The sequence below is a fragment of the Apis cerana genome, linkage group LG11 (assembly GCF_029169275.1).
Source record: "Apis cerana isolate GH-2021 linkage group LG11, AcerK_1.0, whole genome shotgun sequence".
Classification (NCBI taxonomy): domain Eukaryota; kingdom Metazoa; phylum Arthropoda; class Insecta; order Hymenoptera; family Apidae; genus Apis; species Apis cerana.
The window spans coordinates 2,425,776-2,453,543 of record NC_083862.1 but is presented as its reverse complement, the minus strand read 5'-3'; the positions used below and the strand labels follow the sequence as shown (position 1 = coordinate 2,453,543).

The 27,768-nt window shown below is 22.0% G+C and overlaps 4 protein-coding genes and 1 long non-coding RNA gene across 10 annotated transcripts; 4 read left to right on the top strand and 1 right to left on the bottom strand.

Annotated features, from left to right (window-relative positions):
• The first annotated feature begins 129 nt into the window (after nucleotides 1-129).
• On the top strand, nucleotides 130-6,610 carry LOC107997194 (valine--tRNA ligase). Of its 3 annotated transcripts, XM_062081375.1 has the most exons (18): nucleotides 130-1,170; nucleotides 1,245-1,437; nucleotides 1,534-1,634; nucleotides 1,731-1,780; nucleotides 1,857-2,085; nucleotides 2,178-2,357; nucleotides 2,434-2,558; nucleotides 2,675-2,937; nucleotides 3,011-3,239; nucleotides 3,305-3,427; nucleotides 3,549-3,656; nucleotides 3,748-3,907; nucleotides 4,001-4,269; nucleotides 4,564-4,776; nucleotides 4,855-4,966; nucleotides 5,046-5,224; nucleotides 5,317-5,536; nucleotides 6,448-6,610. In XM_062081375.1, the coding sequence occupies exons 1-17, from the start codon at nucleotides 1,083-1,085 to the stop codon at nucleotides 5,380-5,382; spliced, it is 2,688 nt and encodes an 895-aa protein (XP_061937359.1). In that variant the 5' UTR covers nucleotides 130-1,082; the 3' UTR covers nucleotides 5,383-5,536; nucleotides 6,448-6,610. The 3 variants fall into 3 exon arrangements, with proteins under 3 accessions (XP_061937359.1, XP_061937358.1, XP_061937360.1); XM_062081374.1 differs by having other exon boundaries at nucleotides 133-1,170; nucleotides 1,534-1,780; XM_062081376.1 differs by lacking the exons at nucleotides 5,317-5,536; nucleotides 6,448-6,610 and having other exon boundaries at nucleotides 136-1,170; nucleotides 1,534-1,780; nucleotides 4,883-4,966; nucleotides 5,046-5,185.
• A 2,097-nt stretch (nucleotides 6,611-8,707) lies between these two features.
• Nucleotides 8,708-15,494, top strand: LOC107997195 (serine/threonine-protein phosphatase 6 regulatory subunit 3). 3 transcript variants are annotated; one of them, XM_062081378.1, is made up of 19 exons: nucleotides 8,709-9,112; nucleotides 9,778-9,857; nucleotides 9,937-10,088; nucleotides 10,256-10,377; nucleotides 10,590-10,757; nucleotides 10,911-11,089; nucleotides 11,157-11,267; nucleotides 11,355-11,493; nucleotides 11,630-11,782; nucleotides 11,854-11,967; nucleotides 12,048-12,112; nucleotides 12,209-12,407; nucleotides 12,497-12,598; nucleotides 12,751-12,848; nucleotides 13,058-13,139; nucleotides 13,223-13,421; nucleotides 13,661-14,063; nucleotides 14,157-14,311; nucleotides 14,412-15,494. In XM_062081378.1, exons 1-18 carry the CDS (start codon nucleotides 9,053-9,055, stop codon nucleotides 14,299-14,301), a joined length of 2,571 nt encoding a protein of 856 aa, XP_061937362.1. In that variant the 5' UTR covers nucleotides 8,709-9,052; the 3' UTR covers nucleotides 14,302-14,311; nucleotides 14,412-15,494. The 3 variants fall into 3 exon arrangements, with proteins under 3 accessions (XP_061937361.1, XP_061937362.1, XP_061937363.1); XM_062081377.1 differs by having other exon boundaries at nucleotides 8,708-9,112; nucleotides 14,157-15,494; XM_062081379.1 differs by having other exon boundaries at nucleotides 8,712-9,112; nucleotides 10,608-10,757; nucleotides 14,157-15,494.
• A 2,540-nt stretch (nucleotides 15,495-18,034) lies between these two features.
• On the top strand, nucleotides 18,035-19,055 carry LOC107997217 (uncharacterized). The gene is made up of 2 exons (XR_009831812.1): nucleotides 18,035-18,366; nucleotides 18,618-19,055. It is a non-coding gene; the product is annotated as an uncharacterized LOC107997217 (long non-coding RNA).
• Nucleotides 19,056-20,505: 1,450 nt separating this feature from the next.
• Nucleotides 20,506-24,969, top strand: LOC107997211 (nucleolin). 2 transcript variants are annotated; one of them, XM_017055644.3, is made up of 8 exons: nucleotides 20,558-21,415; nucleotides 22,140-22,357; nucleotides 22,574-22,816; nucleotides 22,935-23,195; nucleotides 23,293-23,500; nucleotides 23,597-23,685; nucleotides 23,770-23,921; nucleotides 24,001-24,969. In XM_017055644.3, the coding sequence occupies exons 1-8, from the start codon at nucleotides 21,241-21,243 to the stop codon at nucleotides 24,236-24,238; spliced, it is 1,584 nt and encodes a 527-aa protein (XP_016911133.1). In that variant the 5' UTR covers nucleotides 20,558-21,240; the 3' UTR covers nucleotides 24,239-24,969. The 2 variants fall into 2 exon arrangements, with proteins under 2 accessions (XP_016911132.1, XP_016911133.1); XM_017055643.2 differs by having other exon boundaries at nucleotides 20,506-21,415; nucleotides 23,293-23,685.
• On the bottom strand, nucleotides 24,584-27,528 carry LOC107997213 (uncharacterized). The gene is made up of 4 exons (XM_017055646.3): nucleotides 27,037-27,528; nucleotides 26,075-26,330; nucleotides 25,246-25,529; nucleotides 24,584-25,169 (listed from the first exon to the last, which is right to left on the bottom strand). Exons 2-4 carry the CDS (start codon nucleotides 26,114-26,116, stop codon nucleotides 25,025-25,027), a joined length of 471 nt encoding a protein of 156 aa, XP_016911135.1. The 5' UTR covers nucleotides 26,117-26,330; nucleotides 27,037-27,528; the 3' UTR covers nucleotides 24,584-25,024.
• Between the last annotated feature and the right edge of the window lie 240 nt (nucleotides 27,529-27,768).

Below are 27,768 nucleotides of genomic sequence, written 5' to 3'. Positions count from 1 at the left end.
ATCGTTAATGAAAATGAATTTATCATATAATAAAAAAAATATTAATTTAAATTAAAATCATATGAACATTAAAATATTAGATGTTATATTGTTTTATAAACTAAATATTAATCAAGTTAGTAATTTAGAAAAAACTAATCAAGTTAGTAATTTAGAAAAAAGGTTATCATGATGTTATTTGCTGATTTGTTGAACATTGGAATTTGGCCTTAAGAAGAACAAATACAAGAGGAATTTCTTATTCAATTCGTTATCGCTAACTTTAAGTTTCGGCAATATTTAAAATATATCATTTGTATTTTTTTTTAAAATCTTTCTATTTTATTCAATTTTGATAGATCCTATTCTTTCCTTCACGCATCGAATTAATAGAATTCTTATCAACATTATATGATTTTATTAATTATAATTATATATATTTTATGATTTTATTAACTTATTTTTTAGTATAATTTAATTATTAAAAATAATAATAATAAAATTAATAATAGAATTAAATTAAAAAATAATATTAATAATAATAGGATTAATTAATAAAAATATTTATTTTAATTCAAGATTTAAAAAGCAGAAAGTATAAATAATACTTTTTTTTTTCAATATGAAGTTTAAAATTTATATGTAATATAAATGTCTATAATAATAATATGTGAATATTGTACATTAACTATTGTACATTTAGTGGTGAATGTAATTTTATTAGCATCTTTTATAAAAAGAAAGATTATTACATAATACAACATTAATAACTAAAAATTATTTTTTTATTTTATTTTATTTATCTTTAAAATTTAAGCATTTTTTTTGTTACTTAATAAAACTTTTTTATAAAAATAATAAATATCTGATATTATCTCATTAAAAAATTAAAAACTATTTTAAGAAGAATTAACCTTAATAAAAAATCATAAACAATATAAAAAAATTTGAATTTCAAATAATAATTAATAGTTTACATATGTTATTATAACTATTATAACTATGAATGAATAATAATCACTATATTAACATTTATAATTACGATAAATATTAAATGTATATATAATAACATATAAATATAATTTATATAATATACATTCATAATGAAAGTTATTACACATTGTAATACATTATTGTGTTCTAATTTATGTTATAAATATTATTACAATAAATTTTCGACTCAGTTATCAGGTATTTATGTATACATATGTATTTTATATAATATCATAATTAAAAATTTTCATTTTCAAAAAATTTTTTTCTAGATTTTCCAAAAACTTTTAATCGTAAAAAAATAGAGCATGAATGGTATTATATTTGGGAAAAAAATGATTATTTTGCTCTTAAAAATAATAAGAAAGTAACATTGAAAATGCTTCTACCTCCTCCTAATATAACAGGAACATTGCATTTGGGACATGCATTAACTGTTACTATTCAAGATATATTAGCAAGATGGTATTTTTTTAGAATATGATTTATTCTTTATATATTGAAGTAAATAAAAAATTTTAACATAAATTACATTTATATTTTATATATAATTATACTTAGGTATAGGATGAAAGGACATTCTGTAATATGGATACCAGGTTTTGATCATGCTGGAATTGCTACTCAAATGATGGTAGAAAAATATCTTTTTAAAACCAAAGGTATTAATAAATCAGATATAGGGAAAGATAAATTTCTTTCATATATTTGGCAATGGAAAAATGAAAAGGAAAATATTATAAAATCTCAATTAAAAGCTTTAGGTGCTAGTTTGGATTGGTCTAGAGAATATTTTACAATGAGTAAGGTATAAAATAATTTTTTCTATAAAAAATATTTAAAGTTTTGAACAAACAATATATTTTTTGTATTTAAAATTTTAGAAACATAATAATGCTGTGGTAGAAGCGATTGTTACATTAAATAATCGAAATTTATTATATAGGAAAAAAGATTTGATTAATTGGTCTCCTACTTTAAGTAGTACAATATCGGATATTGAAGTTGAACATTTATATGTTACTAAAAAAACACAGCTTCAAGTTCCAGGATATGAAAAAATGATTACATTTGGTGAAATAGCACATATAGCTTATCCTGTGAAAGATTCAAGTAAAATTTCTCTTTTTTTCAAACTATGTATGATTAATTTTTATAGGAAAATTTGTTTTCTTAGAACATGAACATAATTATTTTTTTTTTAGAACATGAAATAATAGTGGCAACTACTAGACCAGAAACTCTTTTTGGAGATGTAGCAATTGCTGTTCATCCAGATGATGAAAGATATGCAAAATATATTGGTCAACAAGTCTGGCATACTTTAAGACAAACATATATACCTATTATTTCTGATTATTTAGTTGATAAACAATTTGGAACAGGTAAACATATTTCAGATTTTATTATTTTAAATAATATTTTATGATAAGTATATTATAATTAAAGAGAATTTTTCAGGTGCAATAAAAGTAACACCTGCACATGATCCTTTAGATTATAAGATTGCAATGAATCATCAATTAGAAATTATTGAAGTTATTGATGAATATGGAAATATAACAAAAGCAGGCAAACAATTTGAAGTATACTTATATTTTAATTAAATAATTATATTTTTATGAATTTTTGTTTGATATTATAAGTTTTTTTATTTCTAACTAAAAAGTTCATTTGTTAAAAATAAATAAAAAAATTTTAGGGTTTACCAAGATTTATTGTTCGAGAAAAAATTTTAAATGAATTATCAAATAAAGGTATTTTAAAAAGTATTAGTGACCATAATATGTGTATACCATTGTGTTCGAGAACTCATGATGTTGTAGAATATTTACTCAAAGAGCAATGGTTTATTAAATGTAAAGATATGGCTCAAAAAGCTATAAAAGCAGTAAAACAAGGTCATTTAAAAATAATACCTAATACTCAAGAAACATTGTGGTATGATTATCTTAATAATATCAGGTAAAAAAAAAATAAATAAACAATATTTAAAAAATAAATAATATAATTTACTTTTTAATATTAATTTTTTTAGAGATTGGTGTATTTCAAGACAAATATGGTGGGGACATTCTATTCCCGCATATTATATTACAATAGAAGGTAAAATTGAGTGGATAATTGCTCGCACTGAAAATGATGCAAAAATTATTGTACAAAATAAATATGGATCAGATATTAAATTATATAAAGATGAAGATGTATTAGATACATGGTTTTCTTCTGCAATACTTCCTTTTGCTATAATGGGATGGCCAGAGAAAGTATAAACATATATAAACACAAATAATGTATAAAAAATTATTGTTATATTAAGATATTCTTTTAGACTGAAGATTTAAAAAAATATTATCCTTTAACATTAATGGAAACAGGAAGAGATATTCTTTTTTTTTGGGTTGCAAGAATGGTAATGCTAGGATTGGAATTAACTAATTGTCTACCTTTTGATGTAAGATTTTTTATATTTTAATTTTATATTTTACATATTTTATATTTTATATTTTAAGATTATTTTACATTTAAATCATTTTTAATTTCTTTTATATAATATATAATTAATTAAAATTCAGGAAGTTTTATTGCATGGTCTTTTATGTGATGCTTATGGAAAGAAAATGTCTAAAACACTTGGAAATATTGTTTCTCCAGAAAATATCATCAATGGTATTAGCTTAAATGTAAGTATAATATGTTTTGTTTATAAATAATAAAATATAAAATATACTTTAAATTATACTTTATTTATATCAAATACTACAAAATAAATAGGATCTTACTGAACAAATGAAAAAAAGTTATAATATAGGTATTCTTAATGAAACTATATTGAAACGGATGTTAAATGCAAATAATAAACTATTTCCTAATGGTATACCAGAATGTGGTGCAGATGCATTGCGTATGACATTATCTAGTTACAATATTAAAAGTTAGTATAAATTAATCTATAGATAATCTATAATATTTTTATCATTCGACATTTTAATATTTATGAATATTTATAAATATTTTTATTTGATAGATCAACACATCAACTTTAATATTATGGAATGTCAAACAAACAAATATTTTTTAAATAAAATTTGGCAAGCAAGCAAATACATCTTACTTATGACAAACGAAAAAATATATCAAAAACCTATAAATATAACAATTATTGATCAATGGATTTTAAGCAGATTATCTCTAATGATTAATACAATTAATAATGCATTTATAGAACGAGATTTCCACAAAGTTATTGCATCAATGAAACAATTTTTATATTATGAATTTTGTGATTTTTATTTGGTAAGATTTATTGAGAAAAGATTATTTTAAATATAAACTTTTTAAATATATATATAATAAATAAAATAAAATATAAATAAATAGAATATGTACATATAAATATAAATATGTTATATTTTATTTTATTTATTCATTCATTATATATTATTTCATTTTTTTTAATGAAATTGGGTTAATTAATTTACATAGATTCTTTTACATAGATTTATAGGATTCAATTATAAAATTATAAAAAAATATATTTAAAAATAATTAAAGATTTAATAGATTATATGTTTGTATATATATATATAGGAAGGAAGTAAATGGGGATTTAAAAGTGAAAATATAAATACACATATAAGTCACACATATGTCTTAAGAAAGTGTTTAGAAGTGTTTTTACGTGCATCTGCACCTATAATACCATATCTGTGTGATGATTTGTATAAAAGATTGTCAAATATATTTCCGGAATTTTTACCAGTTTCGTCATTAATGGAAGCACATTATCCAATACCAGAAGAAGTGAGATTATATTATATATATTAATTATAAAATGTTTTCAAAACCAAAATATAAATTTATATTTATATTTATTATTAGTTTAATGAATGGAGAAATGTTCCTCTAGATGGAAAAATAAATGAAATCTTAAAAATTATATTAGAAATTAGAAGTATCATGGGTAATATTAATAAGAAATTAAATTTAGAAAGTAATTATTTATACATATAATATATATATACAATTTATATGTAAATTAATATATTAAACTTAAATATGATTTTTCACAGTTCACATTATAATTAGTAAATCTGAAGATTTTAATTTTTATAATGATGTCATCAATTTGATTAAAGGTGGATGCAAAATATTCAATATTTTTATATTTTTAGAAAAGAATTATATAGAATATAAAAATAGCGTTTGTCATTCTTATAGTCCTACTTGTACAATATCTATTGTCATAGAGGTAACTTTATTATATTATTATACATTATTAAAAATTTTATTATATAATTTATGTTTATAAAAATTTATATTTATCATTTATTTAATTTTTAGGATCTTTCTATTTTAAAAGAACTTGAAAAGAAAATTTTAAATAAAACAATTACACAAAATAATTAAAATTAAACAATATAAATAAAATAAAACAAAATAAAACAAATTTAATTCAAATAAATTATATATGAAATAATATATAATTATATGAAATATATATTAAATTTGATATATCAGTTCTGCTAAAAAAATAGATGACTGAAGGTGGATAATATACAAGGTATATATAAATTAAATTAATATTATTATTTAAATATTATAAAAATATTTTAAAAATAATATATCTAATTATTTATATTATTTTATTTTATAATATATATTTTTCATCATTATTCATATCTGTGTATTTATAAAATTTTCATTATTATTATAATTTTTATCAAAATCAGTGAAATCATATAAATTTAAGAAGAAAAATCATCTCTTATTTTTAATATTATTTTTCTTTTATTTAATTTTTGGCAATTTATTATTATTCAATCAATTTTAGAAATAATTAAATATATAAAATAACATTTTATAAGATTATTGTACAAACATATATATATATATATATATATATATAAAATTATAAAAATCATCAAATATACATTGTTGGTCTGCATCTTTAAATATTTTATAGTATAAATATACTTATCAACAAATTTATAATTTTGAATTGTGAATACAGAATAAATTTTTATTTTTCTTTTTTTATTAATAATACATATTTATATTGATTTTATTGTAATTTTGAATATTTCAACATTACCAATAACTTTATTTAAATTGAATAGAAATAGTTTCTTGCATTTCTTTATTGTTGTCTTCATTTTCAATATTATCTTTGATTGATTGATCTTTTTTCTTCAATGTGTAATTACATTATTTCCATTTAATGTCAAATATAATATTAAGTAATAATACATATTTATTCTTTGATATTACAATATTAAATTTTAAACTAATTAATATATCTATTTATGTATAATTAGTATTTTCTTTTGAAGTCTAAAATTAATAAGTAATAAATTATAATAAGATATTCCATAGAATTCTTCATCAATAAGTTAAATTTGATTGGAATAAAGTAATTAAACAAAGTAATTATGCTATCATCATATAACAACTTGATTTTTTATTGTTTTGCAGATTATTGTTTGCATTGTTTGCATTTTATTTTTTTATTTTAAACTAGTCCGAACATATTCTATAATATAATATATAATGTAATGTAAAAATTTAATGTGAAAAATATGTTTTATATAAAAAAATTATTTCTTTAGGAATCATTAAAACAATGTTATATCCTTTATCAATGTTATTTTTTCCTTATAATAACCGTATACAAAAAGTTAATTGTCAGAAATTGAAATATATTTTTAAAAATAATAGAGTAATTTTATACATTTTTAATAATATAATAATTTTATAATAATTTATCTTAAAATTTTAATTTATCTTCTATTTTATTTATTATTATCTTATATTAAGATTTTATTATATAACTCAATTTTATCGTTCATATTAAATTAAATGTATTTAATTAAAAATATTATTATATTTAAATTATCATAAAAATCACGAAAAATTGTTTTTTTATATGAGATATTTTATTTCTAATTAATAGTCTATCAAAATATCTTTAAAAAAATAAAAATAATAAATAAGAAAAAAATTTTATTAATAAAATATTTTAAAATATTAAAAAATTATATTTATTTTTTCTTTGCAAATCAATAAATACATGAATCTCTATAATAAAATTATGATAAATAAAAAGTATGAAAATTCACAATCATTCATAGTTTTTTTTTATTATCATTATAGGTTGATCAGAATGTAGAAATAAAGCACGAGATTTATGATCATTTATTTATTTTTGTTGTATATAAAATCATAAAAAAATACCTAAAGATAATTAAGATTTAAATAATTAAAATAAACTTCATTTTTATTTATTTCAATTCTTAATTTTATATATTAATTTTATATTAATATATTTTTAGTTTATTCATAATTTTTATTCTTCAAACATAAGTTCATTTTTAAAAGATATAATATTAAAATAAAATTTATATATCTATAATGAATATCTATTAATTTTTTAATCTATATATTTTTCCTTCATTTTTTAATAATTTTAATATATATATATAAAATAATAACTTATTTAGATAATATTTAATAATATTATATTATTTAATAATTATTATTTAATTATTATTATTTAATTATAAGTTATAATTATATCATATTATTTAATAATATCTTAGAGAATATAATAAAAAATTCATAATAAAAATTAATAAATATTACTTTTGTATTATGAATTTATTTTTATGAATTATAATTATAATTATATATTAAATGAAAATAAAATATAACAAAAATCAGTATCTCTCATATTAAATTAAATATAAACACAAATTTAATATATAAATTTTTTAAAAATCTTTTATATTATATATATTTATCTAAGCTTGTAAAATTTAGTTAATTTTTTTTTCTTTTTAATATTCAATTTTTTTTAATTTTAAATTTTTACATATAATATAATTATTTAATTTTTATTTTATCTTTTTATTTATATTATATAATAAAAATATTTAATTCTAAAATTTTAATAATTCACAATTTTAATGATACAAATATATTTAAATAAATAAATTGAGAACAACATAGTACTTAATGTAATATACTTAGTATTTTCTTAATATATTCAATGTATTATCAAAAATCAAAGAAAATTCCTGTTGGCGGAGATTGATTTTCGATAATCATTAATATAAATTAATTATGAATATTGATAATATATAACAACAATTGAACATGCAAAAAAAAATTTATATGTGCAAAATTTTTTTCTTTGGAAAGTTTATGACGCGTCTGTCATAGAATAAAATTTTCATGACACATATGTTGCATTGAATGTTTTAATTTTGTATTAAATAAATAATTAGTAATTTTCTATTCTTAGACAAATATTTAATACTTAATTGAAAAGAAATGTTAAAGAACTATACTTTAATAAGTTTAAAATTTATTTATATTTTATATATATTATATATATTATTTTGGATATGTAATATTATTTTTATAATAAAGTAATAACGAATAACGAATCAATCTTTCTCAAAATATTATTCAATTATAAATTTTTGTAATAAAAAATATTATTTTATAATATTTTAAAATATGTTTATTTAATTATATTTTATCATTACTGTTATTATACTTATTTTATTAAGAAATATAAAAATTTAAAATGTAATATATTTGTATTTTTAAAATTTATATTTTTAATATAATTTTTTTAATTTTAGATTTATTATTTTGAAAACTGTGCTTAAATTCTAATCGTAAGATCAAATGTTCTGAAATGAGGTGCATTTCTTTTCATTGAAAGTCGATCATAAAATATTCTTCTGCGGCAAACGTCAAAGTTGAAACATTCCTTAATAAGAGTTTCTGCTTTTTGATGAAAAAGTGACATTTTGAAGTCTGATTTATTTAAAAAAAAAAAAAGGAAAAATATAAAAATTTTATTATTTTATTCCTCACAGTAATGCTGTGAGATTGTTATTGCTATTATTCACTGCATTGTTACCGTTCTAATACGTTCATGCAATGTTAGTTGGCTCCCTGTCCCGCGAAGTATTACATTATTTTTTTAGTGGCCACTTCAATGTTGTGATTATTTTCACATCTGATTAATCGTATCGTGGTCGAGTAAGACGAGGCACGCGATCGCATCATGTTTTGGACAAATAATTACGTGTCATCTCCTAATATTGAAGCTCTTCTTAACAAAGAGGTAAGAAAGTTCTTTTTTTAAATGAAATTTTTATTCAATGATTTAAATTTTATACATCAGAAAAATTTATTAAGAATTCAAACTAATAATACTATATACATTATTTTATATTATTTTGATTTTAGGTTACTATTTTAATTTAGTTTATTATTTTCCTGAATTCAAAATTATTTGTATTTTTTATATAATATTGTTTTCTTTTATAGTTTTAATATCTTTTATTAATAAAAATTCGCAAAATATATTAGTAATTTTTTAAAAATGTTTTAAAATAATAATTTGCGACAAAATTTATTCTCATTGATACAAAAATGAAAAATAAATATTTCTTTAAAAAACCATATTATATTGTTATAAGATTTAAATATTTTTTGTTATATATTTAAATATTTCTTTTATTCTTATTCATTAATAATTTACATATATACAATAATTTATATATTTATTTTATAATATAATATTTTCATAATATTTTATCTATTCTAAGTTGTAATTTTGATATTTTTATAGCCTATAAAAAGATCTATATATTATAATATAAGAATTATTTTAATATCCTACATTCTAAATAATTTTATTAAATATAATTAATAATATTAATAATAATAATATAAGTAATTAATGATATTAATATTAAATAAATTTAATTCTATAAATAATTTTAGGATGTTACATTGCATGAATTAATGGATGAAGAGGATATATTACAAGAATGTAAAAGCCAAAATAAAAAACTTATTGAATAGTGAGTAAAATTAAAATACATTGTTAAAATATTAATATTTACGTTAAATATAAATATTTTAATACAATATTGATTATAGTCTTACAAGATCTGATGTAATGGAGGAATTAATAACACTTACAACTAAAGAACCATCAACAGATATAGAAGAACGTTGGCGCTACAAATATCCAAATGTAGCTTGCGAGTTATTGACCTGTGATGTACCAGTTTTAAATGAAAAATTAGCAGGTTTGAATAAATCTATTTAAATAAAATTTTTATAAAAATATATTATATAATTTATTTTATAAAGATTTATATAAAATGTAATGTTTATGAAATTTATAATTTAAATAATGTAATTTATTTAATTATTTCAAATTTTAAAGAAAATTTTAATAAAATTGTTCTTTTAGGCAATGAAACATTATTGGCAAAACTTTATTCTTTTATTGATACGGACCAACCATTAAATCCTCTTTTAGCATCATTTTTTAGCAAAACTATTGGAGTACTTATTGGTCGGAAAGCTGTTCAGGTGATTATAAATTAATATAATAATTTATTTAAAATTAAATATAAGAAATAATATAAAATAATTTAATATAATAATAATTTTTTACAACTATAGTTATATTATAATTATTAAAGTTATCTTTTCTTTTATTTTTATATTATATTTTCTTTTATTTTTTGATTATAATAATAAGCTGAATAAATTCAAATCCCATATTTCCATTTTTCTATCAGAACTGGTATTCGTATCAGTTCACTTGTTTACAGCTTTTAGAATTTTTGAAAAGTCGCCAAACATGCGTCGATCTTCTTTTACAACATTTAGAGACATCTGCAATTATGGACTTAGTACTGAAACTTGTTAGTCAGGTTGAAGGAAATATGCGACAAAATATTCTAAATGTAAGAAGTTATAAAATTCTTATCTTTACTGTAGTTAATTTTTTTTGCACTAAATCTTTTGTTTAATATATTTACATTGTATTACAATACAAATATCTTATTTAATATATTTATATTTATGTTATACTACTATATATATATTTATTTTAATAGTGGCTAGATAGTCAACAATTAGTGCAAAGAGTGGTAAAATTATTATCTCCAAACTCTGAATCAAGTAAACATGCAAATGCTTCACAATTACTTTGTGATATGATAACTGCTGGAAGAGAATATCAACGCACTACAACAGCACGCACTGATCCAGATCCTATTTTAAATACTCTTGAATCGTGAGTATAAATAATTAGAATACATAGTAATATATGTAAGATATTTAAATTATATTTTTAATTATAGAGCAGATACAGTAAGCTTGTTATTAGAAACTATTTTAACTGGAGAAAAACTAGAAAGTAGTATTCTTGGTGGAATTCGGGTACTTCTTAGACTTCTAGTAAAAACTAACAAGTAAGTATATAAATTATTTTTACAAAATTTTTAATTTTTTACAAGAAAATATACATATTTTATTAATAGTAATATTTGAATTTTCAGTGGAAGAAATGAAGATAGTGTTCATGGAAATGGTATTGAAGATGAAATTACAGATAGTAAACAACTAATGATGAAAATATCAACTGCAACTTTGCCTTATTTAGAACAGCTTCACAAACTTTTATTAGATCCACCTTATGTAAATATTATATTATATTATATTATATTTTTTAAACAAATATATTTTAATTTTATTTTATATAAATATTTATTATATATAATATATTATTAATATTTAATATAATTATTTAAGAATACATCTTTATATTACATAGAAACCCCCTGTTAAAACAACTACTGGTGTATTAGAATGTCCATTTGGTTTTACACGTTTACTTGTTACAAAGTTGTTCGCAACGCTAATGGCAACTGAAAATGTGAAGATTTATGAAGCCTTAGTAGAATTAGGAACATTCCAAACGTTACTCGTAAGTGATTTTTATTATTATTATTAAAAATTTATATTAATATTAAAAAATAATGATTTATTTCTTTCAAGGATTTATTTTTTAAATATACGTGGAACAATTTTCTACATACTCAAGTACAATCTTGCCTGGCATTAGCTATTAATTGTGATTTTAAGGATACAAATAATATTATTTATGTTAATGTAAGTATAATAATTAATAAAATAAATAAAATTAAAAAATAAAAAAAAATATTTTTGATTAATAAATAAACAATTTTCAGATATTTAACAAATGCAGATTAATAGATCGAATTTTGGATGCATGGGATAAAAATGATAGTAAACAGTATGTTAAATAGTAATTGTAAAAAAATGTTAAATAGATTTATATTTTATAATAATGCAAAGATTTATTAAAAAAATTATTTTTTTTATATTTTAGAAATAAAGAAATTGGAAATAAACAGGGATACATGGGTCATTTAATAAATATTGCAAATAACATTGTTAATCAGCGTGAAAGAAGTGAAAATTTAGATAAATTTTTGAAAAATAATTTATTACTTGAATGTCTTAATAAATGGGAAAATTTTGTAAATGTGGAATTAACAAAAATTAATAAGACTCATCAAATTCTTTTGGTATATCATTAGATTAATTCTATTTATTTTTGTATTATTATATTAATTTATATTATGATAAGTTCTATTATTTAAATTATAATTTGTAGGGTGGAAAGCCTCAGGCATCTATGACAAGTTCCAGTGAAAATCCCGATGAATATAGTTCTTATCCTCAAGAAGAATTTCTTCAGGTTCAGCGAGTAGAACAAGTTAGTAATTTATATATAATATAAATATTATAAATATCCTAAAAAAATTGCAATAGATAAAATTTTATATAAAAAAATAGATTATTATAAATTAAGAAAGTTTGTTTTTAAATTATAATATGTTATTATTTTTCATTGTACAACGTGGATAGTTTTACACTAATTATTTGGGACAACATATGACACCACAATTTACTGAAAATTTTGGATTTCATGATGATCAATTTAATGATGGCGACGATGCTCTTCAGTAAGTAATTTAGTACATTTTATTATTCACATTTTATTATTATTAATTATACAACTTATGTACATTCAAATTTATATATATCTGTGATTATAAAGTGCCATATCGCAAAACAATTGAATAAAAATTAGGAAAGTAATACTATAGAAGAAGAATTTGATATAAAATAATATCTTCGCAACATCTCTTCTTTTTTGTAAATGCTATTATAGTAACTCAGTTGACCAATTATCGACGTTGGCGTTTACTCTCAGTGAAGAAGATCTTGATAAAAGAGAAGATATGTTTAATAAGGTACAGAGTGATATTAATGAACTATTAATGAATTATTAATTTAAATTGATTCAAATTTTTAAATTTTTAATGATTTTATATAGATATGTCAACAAAAACAAAAAGCTGACCTGGAAGACTGTAATACAGGTGTAGAATGGGGTGATGAAGGTGAACTTACTTTTCAGACGGTAGTCGATAAACGTGATTGGCCAACAAAGCAGCAACATAATGATTCTAATTCATCTGATGAAGATGATGAGGATCAACGAGACATGCACATGGAAATTGATTCTACAGAACGTATGGTTTAATTTTTATAATTATTATTTTATATCTTTTATAGAGAATATGTTTTTGATTTACTCTTTTTCACTATTAAAGAATGAGTGATTAAACGAATATATAAATGTATGAGTGAATGAGCGAGCAAGCGTGAGAGAAGTTTGATGAATATAAGAATATTTAATATTTAATATTAATTGAAATATTTAAAAATTTTACACTTTACTATAATATTATATAAATATTTCTTATTTTAGCTTGGGAATCAACAGAACAATTATCTACCAATACCACACTTCCTGAGGTGAATCCATGGGATGTTGTATCATCAGAACCAGTTGAATCTACTGGCTGGGCAAATTTTGATAATTTTGAAAACACTCTTAACATAGAAAATACTGTGATAATAGATAATAAATTGTGTGATGAACCTAAAAAAGAAACATTAAGTACAACATTTGAGAATAAAATGGAAACTCAATTGGGAAGCAAAATAACTGTAGAAACTATTGGAGCAGGTGATATGAAAATTGAAGATACAGTTGATAGTATTGCTTCATATATAGGAACAAATATAAATCACCAAAGTACTGAAAGTAATTTGTATTCGGAATGTACTGCCGATAAAAATGCAAATCCAAGTGAAATTGTAGATAGCAGGTATGTAAAAAACATGTTGACATCATAATATTTAAAAATATGATATAAAATATATAATATATATTCATAAATATATTTTTTTATAAACTTTAGAGAAATCAAATGCGAAGGAAACGTAAAAAATACGGAATTAGCAACTACTACGGTACAAAATGAAAAGTCTTCGAATGATTATAAAATGTCAAGTAGTTTAAAAAATACATCGGAAGCCATATTATCGTCAACAGATACCAAATGAAAAATTATTTGTTGAGTATGATATTGCAATAGAACAAAAAAAAGTCATATCAAGTATAAATTTGTACGAACGATCAGAATATATGTTTTACGTCCCTATATTTTCATTAGATCATATTAATTGTGCTTCATTGCGTTGGCGCCTGGGTAATAACTCACAGCAGGGTATAAATATGGATTGAAAAGTAAAAGACTAACCGACGCTCAACTATAAATAGAATATTACTTGATGTATATGTACATGTTCTCGGATCGCCAAAGTTTCAATTACAAATACAACTTCGTAAAATAGAATTTTCCAGTTTTTATTAATGGACATTGTTATTAAAAATTTCTTTCGATTTATATTTGTATGTAATTAATATAAAAATCTAATTGGAATCATAAATTGAATAGTCATATTCTTTGTATTGCGGATTTATGTTATTACATTAGTTTAACGAAGTAGAAAAAGTACGATTTGTACAAAATCAATGAACGCCAAGATAAAACGAACTTGGTCGCTCAATACCTGTTCACACAGAAGTATTACATACTAATGAGTGTGTATATATGTAAATGTACATACATATATATACACATGCATACATATATTGTAATGTTTTAAGTGATACTGATACGAGGCTCCTTTAAAAAATCATCCTAAATAATATTTAATAAAAAAAACTGGTGCTTTTGCTTCTTCGTTCGATAAGGCAAAGGTACTTATGTGCAGTGCCTATTGTTTAATTAAACGTTTGCTCGTGCAACGATGCGATATAAACAAAAAAGAAAATTATGTATTTTTATTACGTTGATGGTAGTATTCATCCAGTGTATACACATATAATGTAGTGAAATGTTTCAATAATGAATTTACTTTCATTTGCATTCCAATAAGAATTTAATTTTTAGTAAAACTTCTTAACTATAATGGTTTTTCAAAATGATCTTCCAAAAGTATAGTATTAAATTATAATGTTCGAAAATTAAAGGGATCTCTGCTCTCTCTTTCTCTTTCATTAATGTGTATAATTTTTTAAAACAAAATTTTGCGATTTAAGTTTTGTGATTTGATTGAAGATTCTGGTTATTTGAAAAATTTTTTTCATTAAAAATTTTTGGTATAATGTGTTTATAGTAACGTACATGAAATATTGTACATAAGTAATAAATATAAGCGTGTTCAGAATTAAAACAAGATATTATTATTACTTCAAATGTTATTTTTATTTAATATTATGTAATATTGTTAGCATTACAAAAAAATTGCGCGTTATATATATATATATATATATATATATATATATATATATATATAAAATAATAAGAAATCCCAATTCATTGATTTATAAATTATAAAAAAATAAAAATGGAAGGGTACAATTAAAATGTATTGTAAACATGATCGAAATATTTTTAAATAATAAAATAAAACGGTAAATTTCATTATATTTTATATTAAAAATTTAATTTAATTAAATAAATAATTATTTTTTTTAAATGAATTAAAAATTATTCATATAAATTGCAATTCAATAATAATAATAAATATTCACATTTAAATATTTCAAAGCAATAAAAAATTGCTACAATTTCTAACTAAGGGAATATAATATTGGTCATGTTAATAAAAGAAATTTGAAATAACTATAATCTTATTTTTATTAGTTTTCTTTATTTAATATTTAAAATGTAGCATTTATAAAAACTATATACTAAGATTAAATAAAATACAAATAATAATTGAATTCTTAATTTAATAATTACATTTTCTATTAATGTATCGACACTATATCAGTTATTTTATAGATTTGAGTAGGAAATAGTAGAGAGAGAACTAACGATTTGAGGGTGCCATCTATCGGATGATCTGATATACTATTAATTTATTTATTATCTATTAAATAACTTAAATGTGTTAAGTATATTAAAATAAAATATATCGAATTCTATTTAGAATTAAATAAAATGATCAAAAAAATTTTCCTTCCTAAAAATACGATTTAGTATAAATAAATATGTGAAAAATAAGTATAAATTAAGTAAATACTCCAAAAGAATTTTTTGTTCTATCATTTCCAAAATTATATTCTCTTAATATAAAATTAAAAATTTAAATAAAAACTTCTACTTCTAAATTCCTGAAAAAATTTAATATTATTATTTCTAATGTCGAATTATATTTTTCTATGTCAAAATTTTTAATTTTGTATTAGGAGAATATAATGACAAAAAATGACATGCAAAATTTTTGCAAAAATTCTTAGATTTTTTAAATTTTTATTTAAATTTTTAATTTTGTAATGAAAGAATATAGTTTCCATATTGCATATAAAATTTTTATAGCAATTTCAGACAAAAGTTTTTATTTAATTTCTCTATTTTATCAGAAAAATGTAATTCAATAGGAAATAGTATATGAAATTTTTTTAAAAATTTTGAAAACAAGAGTTTTTATGAAATTTTATATATTTATTTTTACTTATAAAATATTATACTTATTTTTATTTATAAAATATTTATTATTTGCATATTTACCTATTACAGATGCTATTTTTTTAATCATTTTATATATGTATATATAATAGAATATAAATATATTTATCTTTTATAGAATCAAAATCATTTTGCGATATATTTTTTAATAATTTTTTTAATTCTTCTATAATGAGCAATGTGAAAATCAAAGTCAATGTATTTTATGTAAATATTTACTTATCAAGTCGTTGTCTATTATTAAATTTATTGGTATGTACAAGATCATGTGCACTTGATTGTGAAATCATGAAAATATGAACGATGTATAATAATTCACTAATCGCGAAAATGAATGAAGTGCATTAAATCAAATGAATTTTATATGATAAACGAGTTTTTGCAGATCATAACAACATTGCAACATATGTATATATAATAATAATGATCTTTGATAGTTGAGCTTTGATAGTTCAACTAAGCTTAAAGTTCATTCAAATGATTTAATATTTTCACATTGAAGAATTTATATTTTTAAAGTTAGAATAAATAAAATAAAAATTAATGATTAGTTACATTTCATGAGCATTATTAAAAAATTGTTTTTGACATGAGAAAATATAATTTCATTTATTAATTATTAATTCTTATCTTATTTCTATTCTTTTTCTATTTTTTCTATTTTTTTTCTATTTTTTCTATTCTTTATTATTTTCTCTTTTTGTTTTTACATGCTATTAGCTACTGATCACAACAAAATAATAAATTAATTGAATATTTTCATTCTTTCTTTTTTAAAACTATTTCTTTTATATAAAAAATATAAATATTATATTTTTGGCTTTACAATATATAATACAATATATGTAAACTTTGTCGATAAAATGATACATGATGCGAGTGTTTGACATAAAGCACTATTGTAAGAATGAAATTTAAATAAATGAAAATCTAATCCGATAATAAAGAAATTGAAAAAGAATTATGAACTATTTTAAATGTAAGGAATTGACACTAAATATTCTGTCTTATTTTACGGTATTGGATTTTGTTTAAAAATTAATCGAATTTAAACATTATTTTATTGAAAGATTTTTATCCTTTAATAGATATTTAGTATTGACAATATTCTCAAATTTACAGATTTTTTCATAAATTTATTATTTCTTCTAAGATAGATAGTTGTGCAGATTTTTTCAGATTCATAAAAATATATCTAATAAAAATAATTTTTTACTTAATAATTTACTAATATTATTGATTTTAATAAATTGTAATTAAATTCATATAATTCCAAAATTTATTTTCACTCTTTCAAATTCTATAATAGTTATAATAAAATTTTAAATTTTTTATACAAGCTATGTCAATTATATAATGTGAAATAACATGAAGTTTCTCTTCTATATTTCAATTATTCTATGTTTATATCACAATGAAGGCGAATGTCTAGTTAAAATCTCAAAATTTTAACTTTGATATATTAATCAAATATAAATACCTATCTAAAAACTTTGTTCACTGCATTGTTATATTACTGCGATTGTAAATTAATCTGAAAAATAATATATCAATTTTGTTACTTATTATTGTGATCTCTTAAACGCAAGTAAGCCATGTTGTATATGATTATGTCATATTTAATACATAGGAAATAATATTCGATATGTTATAATTCTCAATAATCATTTTTCTTGAATAGTGTGTATTTAAATAGAATTAAATAGAATAATATTTATATTTTATATTTAAATATATTTTAATAATAAATTATAAATTAAATTATAAATTGATATGATTATATCATTCATCTAAATGTTAAGATAATGTTAAAATATTTTTTTAATGTTTGTTTTTTAGTTTGATGGGGATTTTTCGTATTATTAGACGTTATTGGATTGTAACTTGTATGCCTCTTTTGACTGCTACTTTTATTATCTTAGATTTAAATCGTACTCGAAATTGGAAAAAATTTTTAAATGAACAGGAAAAATTAAAATCAAAAAATTGAAATGGCATTCCTAAAAAATTCACTTGTGACACAATATAGTTTATCTGTTGCTGGACTTATTGGTGCATATTTTTTGACACGCTATTTATATAATTATGCTTCTGATTTAACAATGACAACTTATCGTGACAAATCAGCTTTATATGGAAGAGAATTAAAACCTGGAGAGCCTCCGTCTTGGCCGTAATATATTAGTTATATTCCTTAAAAAAAAATTTATATATTAAAAAATGTAAAGTTTATTATAACTATAAAAGAGTAATAAACTAGTAGTAATGTAACATGTATCAATTGTATAAATCATTAATTTCCTTTTAAAATAATGAAATAATAAAAATGTTATTTAAAAAAATATATATGATATATAAAATAAAATAAATCTATTTTTATAAAATAATTAATATACAACATATTGAAATATTGCATTAACAAAATGCTATTGCAAATGTTTTTCTTATTTCTTATTTCTTAATTTTTATTGTAATTTTAATATTTTGATATTCTAAATTATCATGAATATCTATCTATGGATTTTTTAATCTATGGATCTGAGAAATTGATCTAATTTTTAAATCTTCAATAATAAATTTTTCTAAATTCTTATATTTTATATAATCACAAATTAAATTTATATAAAATTTATATAAAATATATATTGTCAACATTAGAGATAATGTGATATATATAATTTTATAATTTTTAAAATGTTTCATTGTTATTATATGTAAATGTACAAATTTTGATTATTTATTTTTAGATGATATTTCAAACTTATAATTTATATTTTTATATATTCATTCAATAATATTTTTTAGCATATTTTATTTTATTTTATTTTAATTTATTATTATATTTTATTTATTATATTATAATTAAAAATATCATAATAAATTTTTAATTAAATACATTATATATTCATATAATTAAATAAAATTTTTATATTCTATTTTATCTTAACAAACTTAAAAATAATATTTTATTTCAACAAGAAAATTTTGTACTTTAATGATACATTAAAAAGATGAATACATATATATTTCGCAAAATATAATAAATTTTATTACATAAGTAATTATAATAATAATTAGTTTTCATTATATACACATTAAATTTAAATTCATAAAAAATTTTAATGTGAAATTTACTAAATTTTAACTAATATAATATGTATTTATTTTAATTATATCTCGTATAGAAATAAAATTAATAAAAAATTTAAAAAAGTTTTATAATTTTTAATATTTTTAAAAATATATTACAGTTATATTTCATATAACTATTTTTAATGAAAATTAATATCTATTTATAATAATATTAAATAAAAAAATTAAAAACTAAAATAAAATAGAGACGAATTAAAAAAAATATTTGTATATTTTTGAAAATTTCATAATTTATATTATATTAAAGGTTTTCCTTAATTTAGATATTTTCAATATAGGTTCACTGTATAGGAGGCGCTAATATTAATTCATTAATTCAGGGCCATCTAGATGTCGCTTTAGAATGTAAACTTCATATAAAATTATTTCTTATTTATTCTTATATTATTTGAGCCTAGAATATATAATTTATATAATTAATGTATGAAAAATATTTTATAGTTAATTTTTAAATGAAAATTTATGTTTTTTTAACATATAATCAATTAATATCTTTCCCGCCTAATATGGAATATGCATTGATGTGCGCACGCATATCGATTTGACCAATAGTTTCGTAAATCTTACTGAAAACAGTATCGTAAATAGTAAAACATGCTACATAAAAATGTAAAATTGAATGTGATTATAAATATTGAATTATATATATTGAATAACATAATTAATGAAAATACATATTGAAAAAATTAGTATACAATTAATTAAAAAATAAATATATAATAATAATTGGCACATATATATAATTATTACAATTATTGTTTTGTATAAATGAAATAAATGATTACACATTTGAATATTTCATTTTTTGTTGTTAATAAAGTTAATTTAATTGAACATTAATATTTTAATTAATATAAATACCAATTTTATAATAATAAATATTTTCAGAAATAATTTTAATTTTATAAATGTATATAATATATTAATAAGAAAAAACATAATTTGAATCCTTGTTTCAAACAATCATTAAAAATTATTATATATGAATGTTATCAGATCCTATTTTTATATAAATGAAAAAAAAATATAGAATGGGGTGCAAGTAACGTTTTATACGGCAGTGTAAGTTGCGTCGTTGGCAGCAGAACGATGAAGAGCAGAGGGGGTTAGAAGTTTGCATCGTTGTGGCGTTGCAGCTGTCCGCCATTGCTAGGGAGTTAACTTGGATACTAGGCTAGGCGAGGATCTCGGTGCTTACCGTGTGCCCCCTCTCCCTTTCATCGTGGAAAAAACTATTTAGTGATTTCGTGTTACGATTTTGGGTATTTTGAGATCCGGGCGATTTCGAATTGGTCTTGATTCGAAAGGAATGGAGAAGAAGAGGCAACCAACAATGATTACGACCAGCGAGACTGTGTTACATACCAATCTTCTAACGACGACTGGTCAGCGTCTTACTCCAACAGGAAAAATCAGCCATGCCAAGACGCGTGTCTATACGCAACGATATCGTAAAGAATGGGAACAAATGCCTGATTTTAAAGGTACTCCCTGTTATTATTTATTGCTTGTTTTAAAATAGCTCACTATCGAATAAGAAAAATACTCATTTCTATAATGCGCTGTATATGTGCCATGCTGGATACATGCATACAATAATCGTTTCAACTTCGTTTCGTCACGGCTTTAACCAGCATCAACTTTGATTAACAAATTATTTTTAGAGAGTAAACGATTCTCACATATATTTGATTTTTCTTCATTATATCAAGAATTGCTGAATATATTTTTCAATTTTAGCATTTCCATTTAGACATGACATTCTGATACTTTGTTTCTTCATTAAAATTTAAAATTGCACATGATTATCATTATTATTTCGAATACATATCTATTTTTATACAAAATAAATAACTGTGAAATAATTAATTGTATTTAATTGTATTTTAAATCTATGATTTAATATTTACATTTAAATAATTTTGAATGTGAAACTTTTTATAAAGATAAGAAAATTTAGTAGATTATATTCATCAGTATACAGCATGATTACTGAATACTGTTGTGTATGTATCATGTCACTAGCGTTAATAAGTTACCAGTAAAAATACTACTGGTTAAGTCAATCTTCAAATCGATGTTACCATACGGTTAAAGTGTGTTTAGTGAAACTGCACGTTGCAAGGGAAATTGTATCGCAATCCTTTAAAAGAAGAAATAATATTTAAGAAATAAGAAAAAAATACTTGATATGATATTTTACCGTAGGATGGTTGACATCCGTACCATTTCAACCAACACGTGCCTACTGTATGTATTGCAAGAAAAATCTTCATGCGCATCGACTGTCTTTGTTAAAACATACATGTACGATGAAACATCAACGTGCAGCTCTATTACACGAAGCGGAAGAAAAAAAGAAGGCTGCAGCCCGAAAGGCAAATATAGGAGAAGAGGTTGAAGTAGAAGAAGTTGAAGAAATTGAGGTTTATATTTTTAATTATATTAATATATTTTAAATTATTAATTATAAATTAATTATAAGTTAAAATAATTAAGTAAATAATTTTCTATTTATTAAATACATATAAGATATGAAAAATATATATTATAACTGTAATATTGTACATACTTATTTGTATATTTAGAGAAGAAGATATTGTATTAAGCAATATTTTAATAGAAATTAATTGAAACATTAGGCTATAGAACATACTCAAACTGAAATAGAAGAAAACGAAGATGAAGTGGAATATGTTGTTGAAAGATTAGAAACAGATGATGAATTAGATGAGGCACAAATAAAAGATCCAAGTGAAGATGTTGGAGGTGAAGTTGAAGATGAAGAAGAAGAGGAAGAAGAAGAAGATGTATCACATTTGCAAATGCCTTCTGATGAAGAAGATGTTAAACATTCTATAAAAAAAATTAAAATAGAAAGAGTGGTGAGTAGTTATACAATTGACTTTTTCTTAAAGTTTATTTTAATAATATATATTATATTAATGATTTAATTATATTGATTTTATTACTGATTATATTAATAATTAATTATATTGATAGGAAAATTGTGAGGATTCTTTGACTGAGGCTATGGATCATATGCAAAGTGAATATCTAGAAGAAACAGATAATCATGGAACTGTACAAATGGAAATGGTTGTAGAATCAGAAGATCAAAGTAATTCAGAAATGCAAGTTGTATCGATTCTTCCTGATACAGAAGATTCTAATAAAGAATCACCAAAGGAATCGCGCGAAAATGGAAGAACAATTCGACGAAATGACAATAAATTCGCAGACAGGAAATCTGCAAAATTATTGGTAAATATTATATATAGCAATTGTATATAACAACATAAAAAATATATTATAAGTGAATGTTGAATAACAAATTTTAATAAAAATATTGATATTTTAGCAAGATGAATGTAAACAGCAAGGAGATTCGGGAATAATGATGGCATGTCCATTGCCTATTTTAGGCACAGCTTATCAAATTAATTCTTCGGTTGCATCTACTACTAATACAATTGGTGTACTTCAACCTGTGAATACAATTCCTATTGCACCTGCACAAAATAAAACGATTACTTTAACATCGGGTGGCAAAACTTTAACTTTAACAGGTGGTACATTTCAGCCTGGTACTCAGTATGTACTGAGTAAATTAAAGGGTAAATTTCCTACGTTGGTAATGGCTGATAAGAAAACTGCAATTGCAGCTAATCAAGCAGAGGACGCCACAAAAGGCGTTCAAATAACCAAGGATCAACTAGCTGTAGCAAGTACTAGTTATCAAAGTCCGAAAAAAGTATGTCGGTTTTTGTAATTGTAAATTAACATCTTTTTTTTCTTATCAATTTTATATCTCTTACAAATATTATATTTGTTTTAGCATGTGCTTTTAAAAACTATTAAATCCCCTACGGTTAAAAAGCCTCGTATTTCTACTCACGTCGTAGATACAAGTAAAGGTTTACCAATTGGAGGTTTACAGGTTAGCCTTTATAAATTAATGGATGGAAGATGGACTTTTTTAAATGAAAGGTATAACATATGAATCAAATATTTTTTATATCTATATCTATGTATTCATCAATATAAAATGAATATCTTTTTATTTCAGTAATACAAGCCCAAATGGTCGATGCGTAGATTTGGTGGATAATATGAAAGTTAATTTCACAGCTGGACGTTATAAAATTCATTTTGATGTTGATAAATATTTTACATTAAGAAGAATAGAAACAATGTATCCGTTTATCGAAATTGTTTTTGACGTAAAAAATCCTGCTGGACATTATCATATACCGGTGCTTCTGAGTCCATTTGGTTATACCACTTATCGTGGTTCTGAAAGATGAATATTAATCAAATCATCATGTCTATTAGATATTTTGTTTCATTGTAAAAACATTAAACTTCGTAAAAATAAATATTTTTTACGATTTAAAGTACAAATTAAAACTAATACATTAATCGTGTTTTCACGAATAATATGTGATTAAGTAAAAAAAAAAACTATTTTTAGGTTCGTATTTAACAGAAACAGAAAAAGATATATAAATAAAAATGTAATCAAAAATTTATATAAATAGGTTTTAGGATATGTGTATATGTGTGTATTAATATAAATTGAAAGATTATTATAAAAAGATGGGTGGGTAAATAATAATCATTAATAGGATTATTAAATTGTAATGCAAGAATCTGTGAAAAAATATATTTTATTTCTTAGTTTATAAAAATTTAATATGTTCAACAATGCATTAATAATTGCTAACTACTTTGCGATTACTCGAATAGAAAATATTTTCTATGACAGAAAGATAATATTCGAGTAATGCATTAATGATCAATGATCTTCCTGAAAATTAATTGATTCTAAGATGATCATGGGATCATTGACTTACTTTAAAAGCATCTAGGTTATTGCATTGACCGATAAATTATATAAAGTAATTAAGAAGGATAATATAAAATATCGATAAAATTTTTGTTCAAGAGGTCATGATGTTGAATTGTAAGAAAAAATTTATAATTCAAAATTTACTTTTTGATTTATAAAATCAATAAAAAAAATTTTTATTCAAAATATTAAAGCATTGAAAGCTCATTAGACGTATAGTCGGGAGAAGCTAATAGTAATTCTATTGTGGTGGTAAATAGCTTTTATCAACATTTTTATCTCCACGTCCATTTTTTGATTTAGGACTAACGGAACGATTACTACCATTTGCGGAGCCGGTACCAAACTTAAAGCTGGCTCTATTTCCATTTTCATCAGCCTCGTATCTTGAAAGATATACAAAGTAAGAAAAAAATTTTATTGAAAAAGATAAATCGATAAGGATAAAAAATTGCTGCTCACTTAATAGAAATGGGAAGACCTTCGGGGCTATTATAAGAGAGACTTCCTTTTACAGTTCGCACTAGTTCACCATCCACTAATTTCAGCATTTCCGTTTCCTCTTTTTGCACGTTGTCCACCGGTGCATTTACATTTGAAATCGGACGATTCCTGGCTTTATTGTCCTCGAAGGGTGTATTCAAGATCAGTCCACCAGAACCTCGAGCAAACAGAGGTGCTTTTTGATCGGGAGATAATTTTTCACCGGTGCAATGCCACGTGCCAAGAATCATTAGCCAGAAAATCTGGAGAATTACAAAGTGATTAGTAAGAAATGAGATAAAATATAATTAACAAAAACAGTTTTCAGAAAACATTGAGCGCATATTACACAAATCATAGTAATATAGATATTTCTTTTCAGATGATCATATGTATACTCTTTATGAAAATTAATCGTTTATCTTCTATACAAAATAAGAAATTAATTGCCTAAAGTAATGAAAGTAATTAATCAATTAACGATGACCGATGAGAATGGTTCGATCTTATAATTCATTATCCTCTTCATCGTATACGGTTTATATTTAATTCATTTACATTTGATTGATTCGAATCAATGATTACAATATCTTTTGATTAAAGATACGATCTTTTTTCATTGAATTTTATTTATTTCGCTTCATATAAAAGTAAACGAATGTCTTAAACTTGTTACCCTGATTATAAATTATATACATGCATATATAATTATATACAAATTTATATAGGAGGGAAGCTTGAATATGTCGTAATACAATTTCAAATTTCAAAGATTATGAAATTATTTTGAATCGAATTGGAAACATACCAGTGACTGAGGCACAATTTTCCAAGTGGTCATCATCACCATAGATCAATCACTCTCGCTAACACTTTAAATGGCATCCCTCGTAGCACTCGCGACGATATCGGTGGATTTTAGAAACCACTAACATCTGCGTTCCTTCACTTTGCCAGCTTTTATATACCCGATACTAGCTGTATGCAAGGACGATGCTTTTTTCCCCCTCTCTGATCATCGATTGTCACAGAAGTCGCGAAGATCACAAATCTTGTGTTCATTCCTTGAATAATCTGGAGTTTAGGTCTCGTTTCTTTTTTTTCTTATAATATCATTATCTTTTGTGTCGTAAAGTATATCATAAAAATTTATGTAATATCTTATTTTCCAATTTCTAATATTTTCTTATTTTAAAATGTAAAAACAAAGAATATATTTTTAAATTTTCGTAAATTTTGTAAATTTTTGATAAATCACAAAGAGAGTTCATAAGCGATAAAATATATAAGAATTATTTAATTGCGAATAAATTGATAATCAAATAAAATAAAAGACGAGGAAAAACCGAGTTAAAATTTAAGAGTATTCGAAAAATTAATTGAATCGCGTTTGACAGTTTAAATTGTTCTCTTCGAATATCATGTAATGTATTAAAGAACGTTTTTTAAAATGGGATAAAAAAATCTCACATTAAAGCAGAATGAACATACTACATTGTACATGTCTCTTAGGATATACATGGAGCGTTCCCGATGAATTACTCTCGAGAGACATGTGCGCTCACGTATTCGTTTGCGATTATTTTCTCTCGACCGGTTGGATTTATCGCCATCCGTTTGGCACGCGATTCAAAGGCCAACGTCGTTACGATGGATGAGATTTCGTTCTTTTAAGGGCACACGAGCAAACAATACGATCTCTAAATCGCTAATAGGATACGTTTGCTCTTTCATAGGTAGTAGTAATATATAGTCGCGCTGACATTTTACCCTTTTATTCCGTCCTTTCGCACCAAACCCATTCGCATTCCGTGTATGCCCGGTAGTTGGATGTGACGATTCGGCCAATGATTTTTTTCACGATCGGTCTCGATCTCGATCTTTGATCAGAATAAATCCGGATTCGGAGAACCTGAATCTTGCCTCCCTTGATCGATTTAACTGATTTAATCGCCATCTAGATCGTTCTTCGAACTTTGAACTCGGATGAACGACAAAGCGAAAGATGTGCAAGGGTCGTTGTCCTTTCATAGTTGATCGTTGGTGAATGGCCAGGTTACCCTGTTTGAAAGTAAGCATTTGAAGTTTTTCTCGAGTTTGAACCAATGTACCTTTGAGAATGTTCCGATAGGATGTTCGATGGCTGCACGTTTCTGCATCAGTCGTTCACACGATGTAATGATTTCATAATTCGAACGGGTATCTCGGTACAAAGAGAGAGAAAGAAAGAGAAAAGGGTCTACCATTTAGAGAGAGAGAAAGAGAGAGAGAAAGGACTCTGTATTTAAAAATACTCGTGCGCATCCCATACTATCATGTAATTTGCTACTTATCGTACGTAAATCGACTTTCCACGATGCGACAGGTTTATCTTTCGTTTACATTTCACTTTTCCGATAATCCTCTCGTATTCTATCTCACATAATTAATTTTTCTGATGATTATCTATTCGATTTGAATAACGAAAAATATATATAACGAAGGAATTATCAGCGCGGTCAA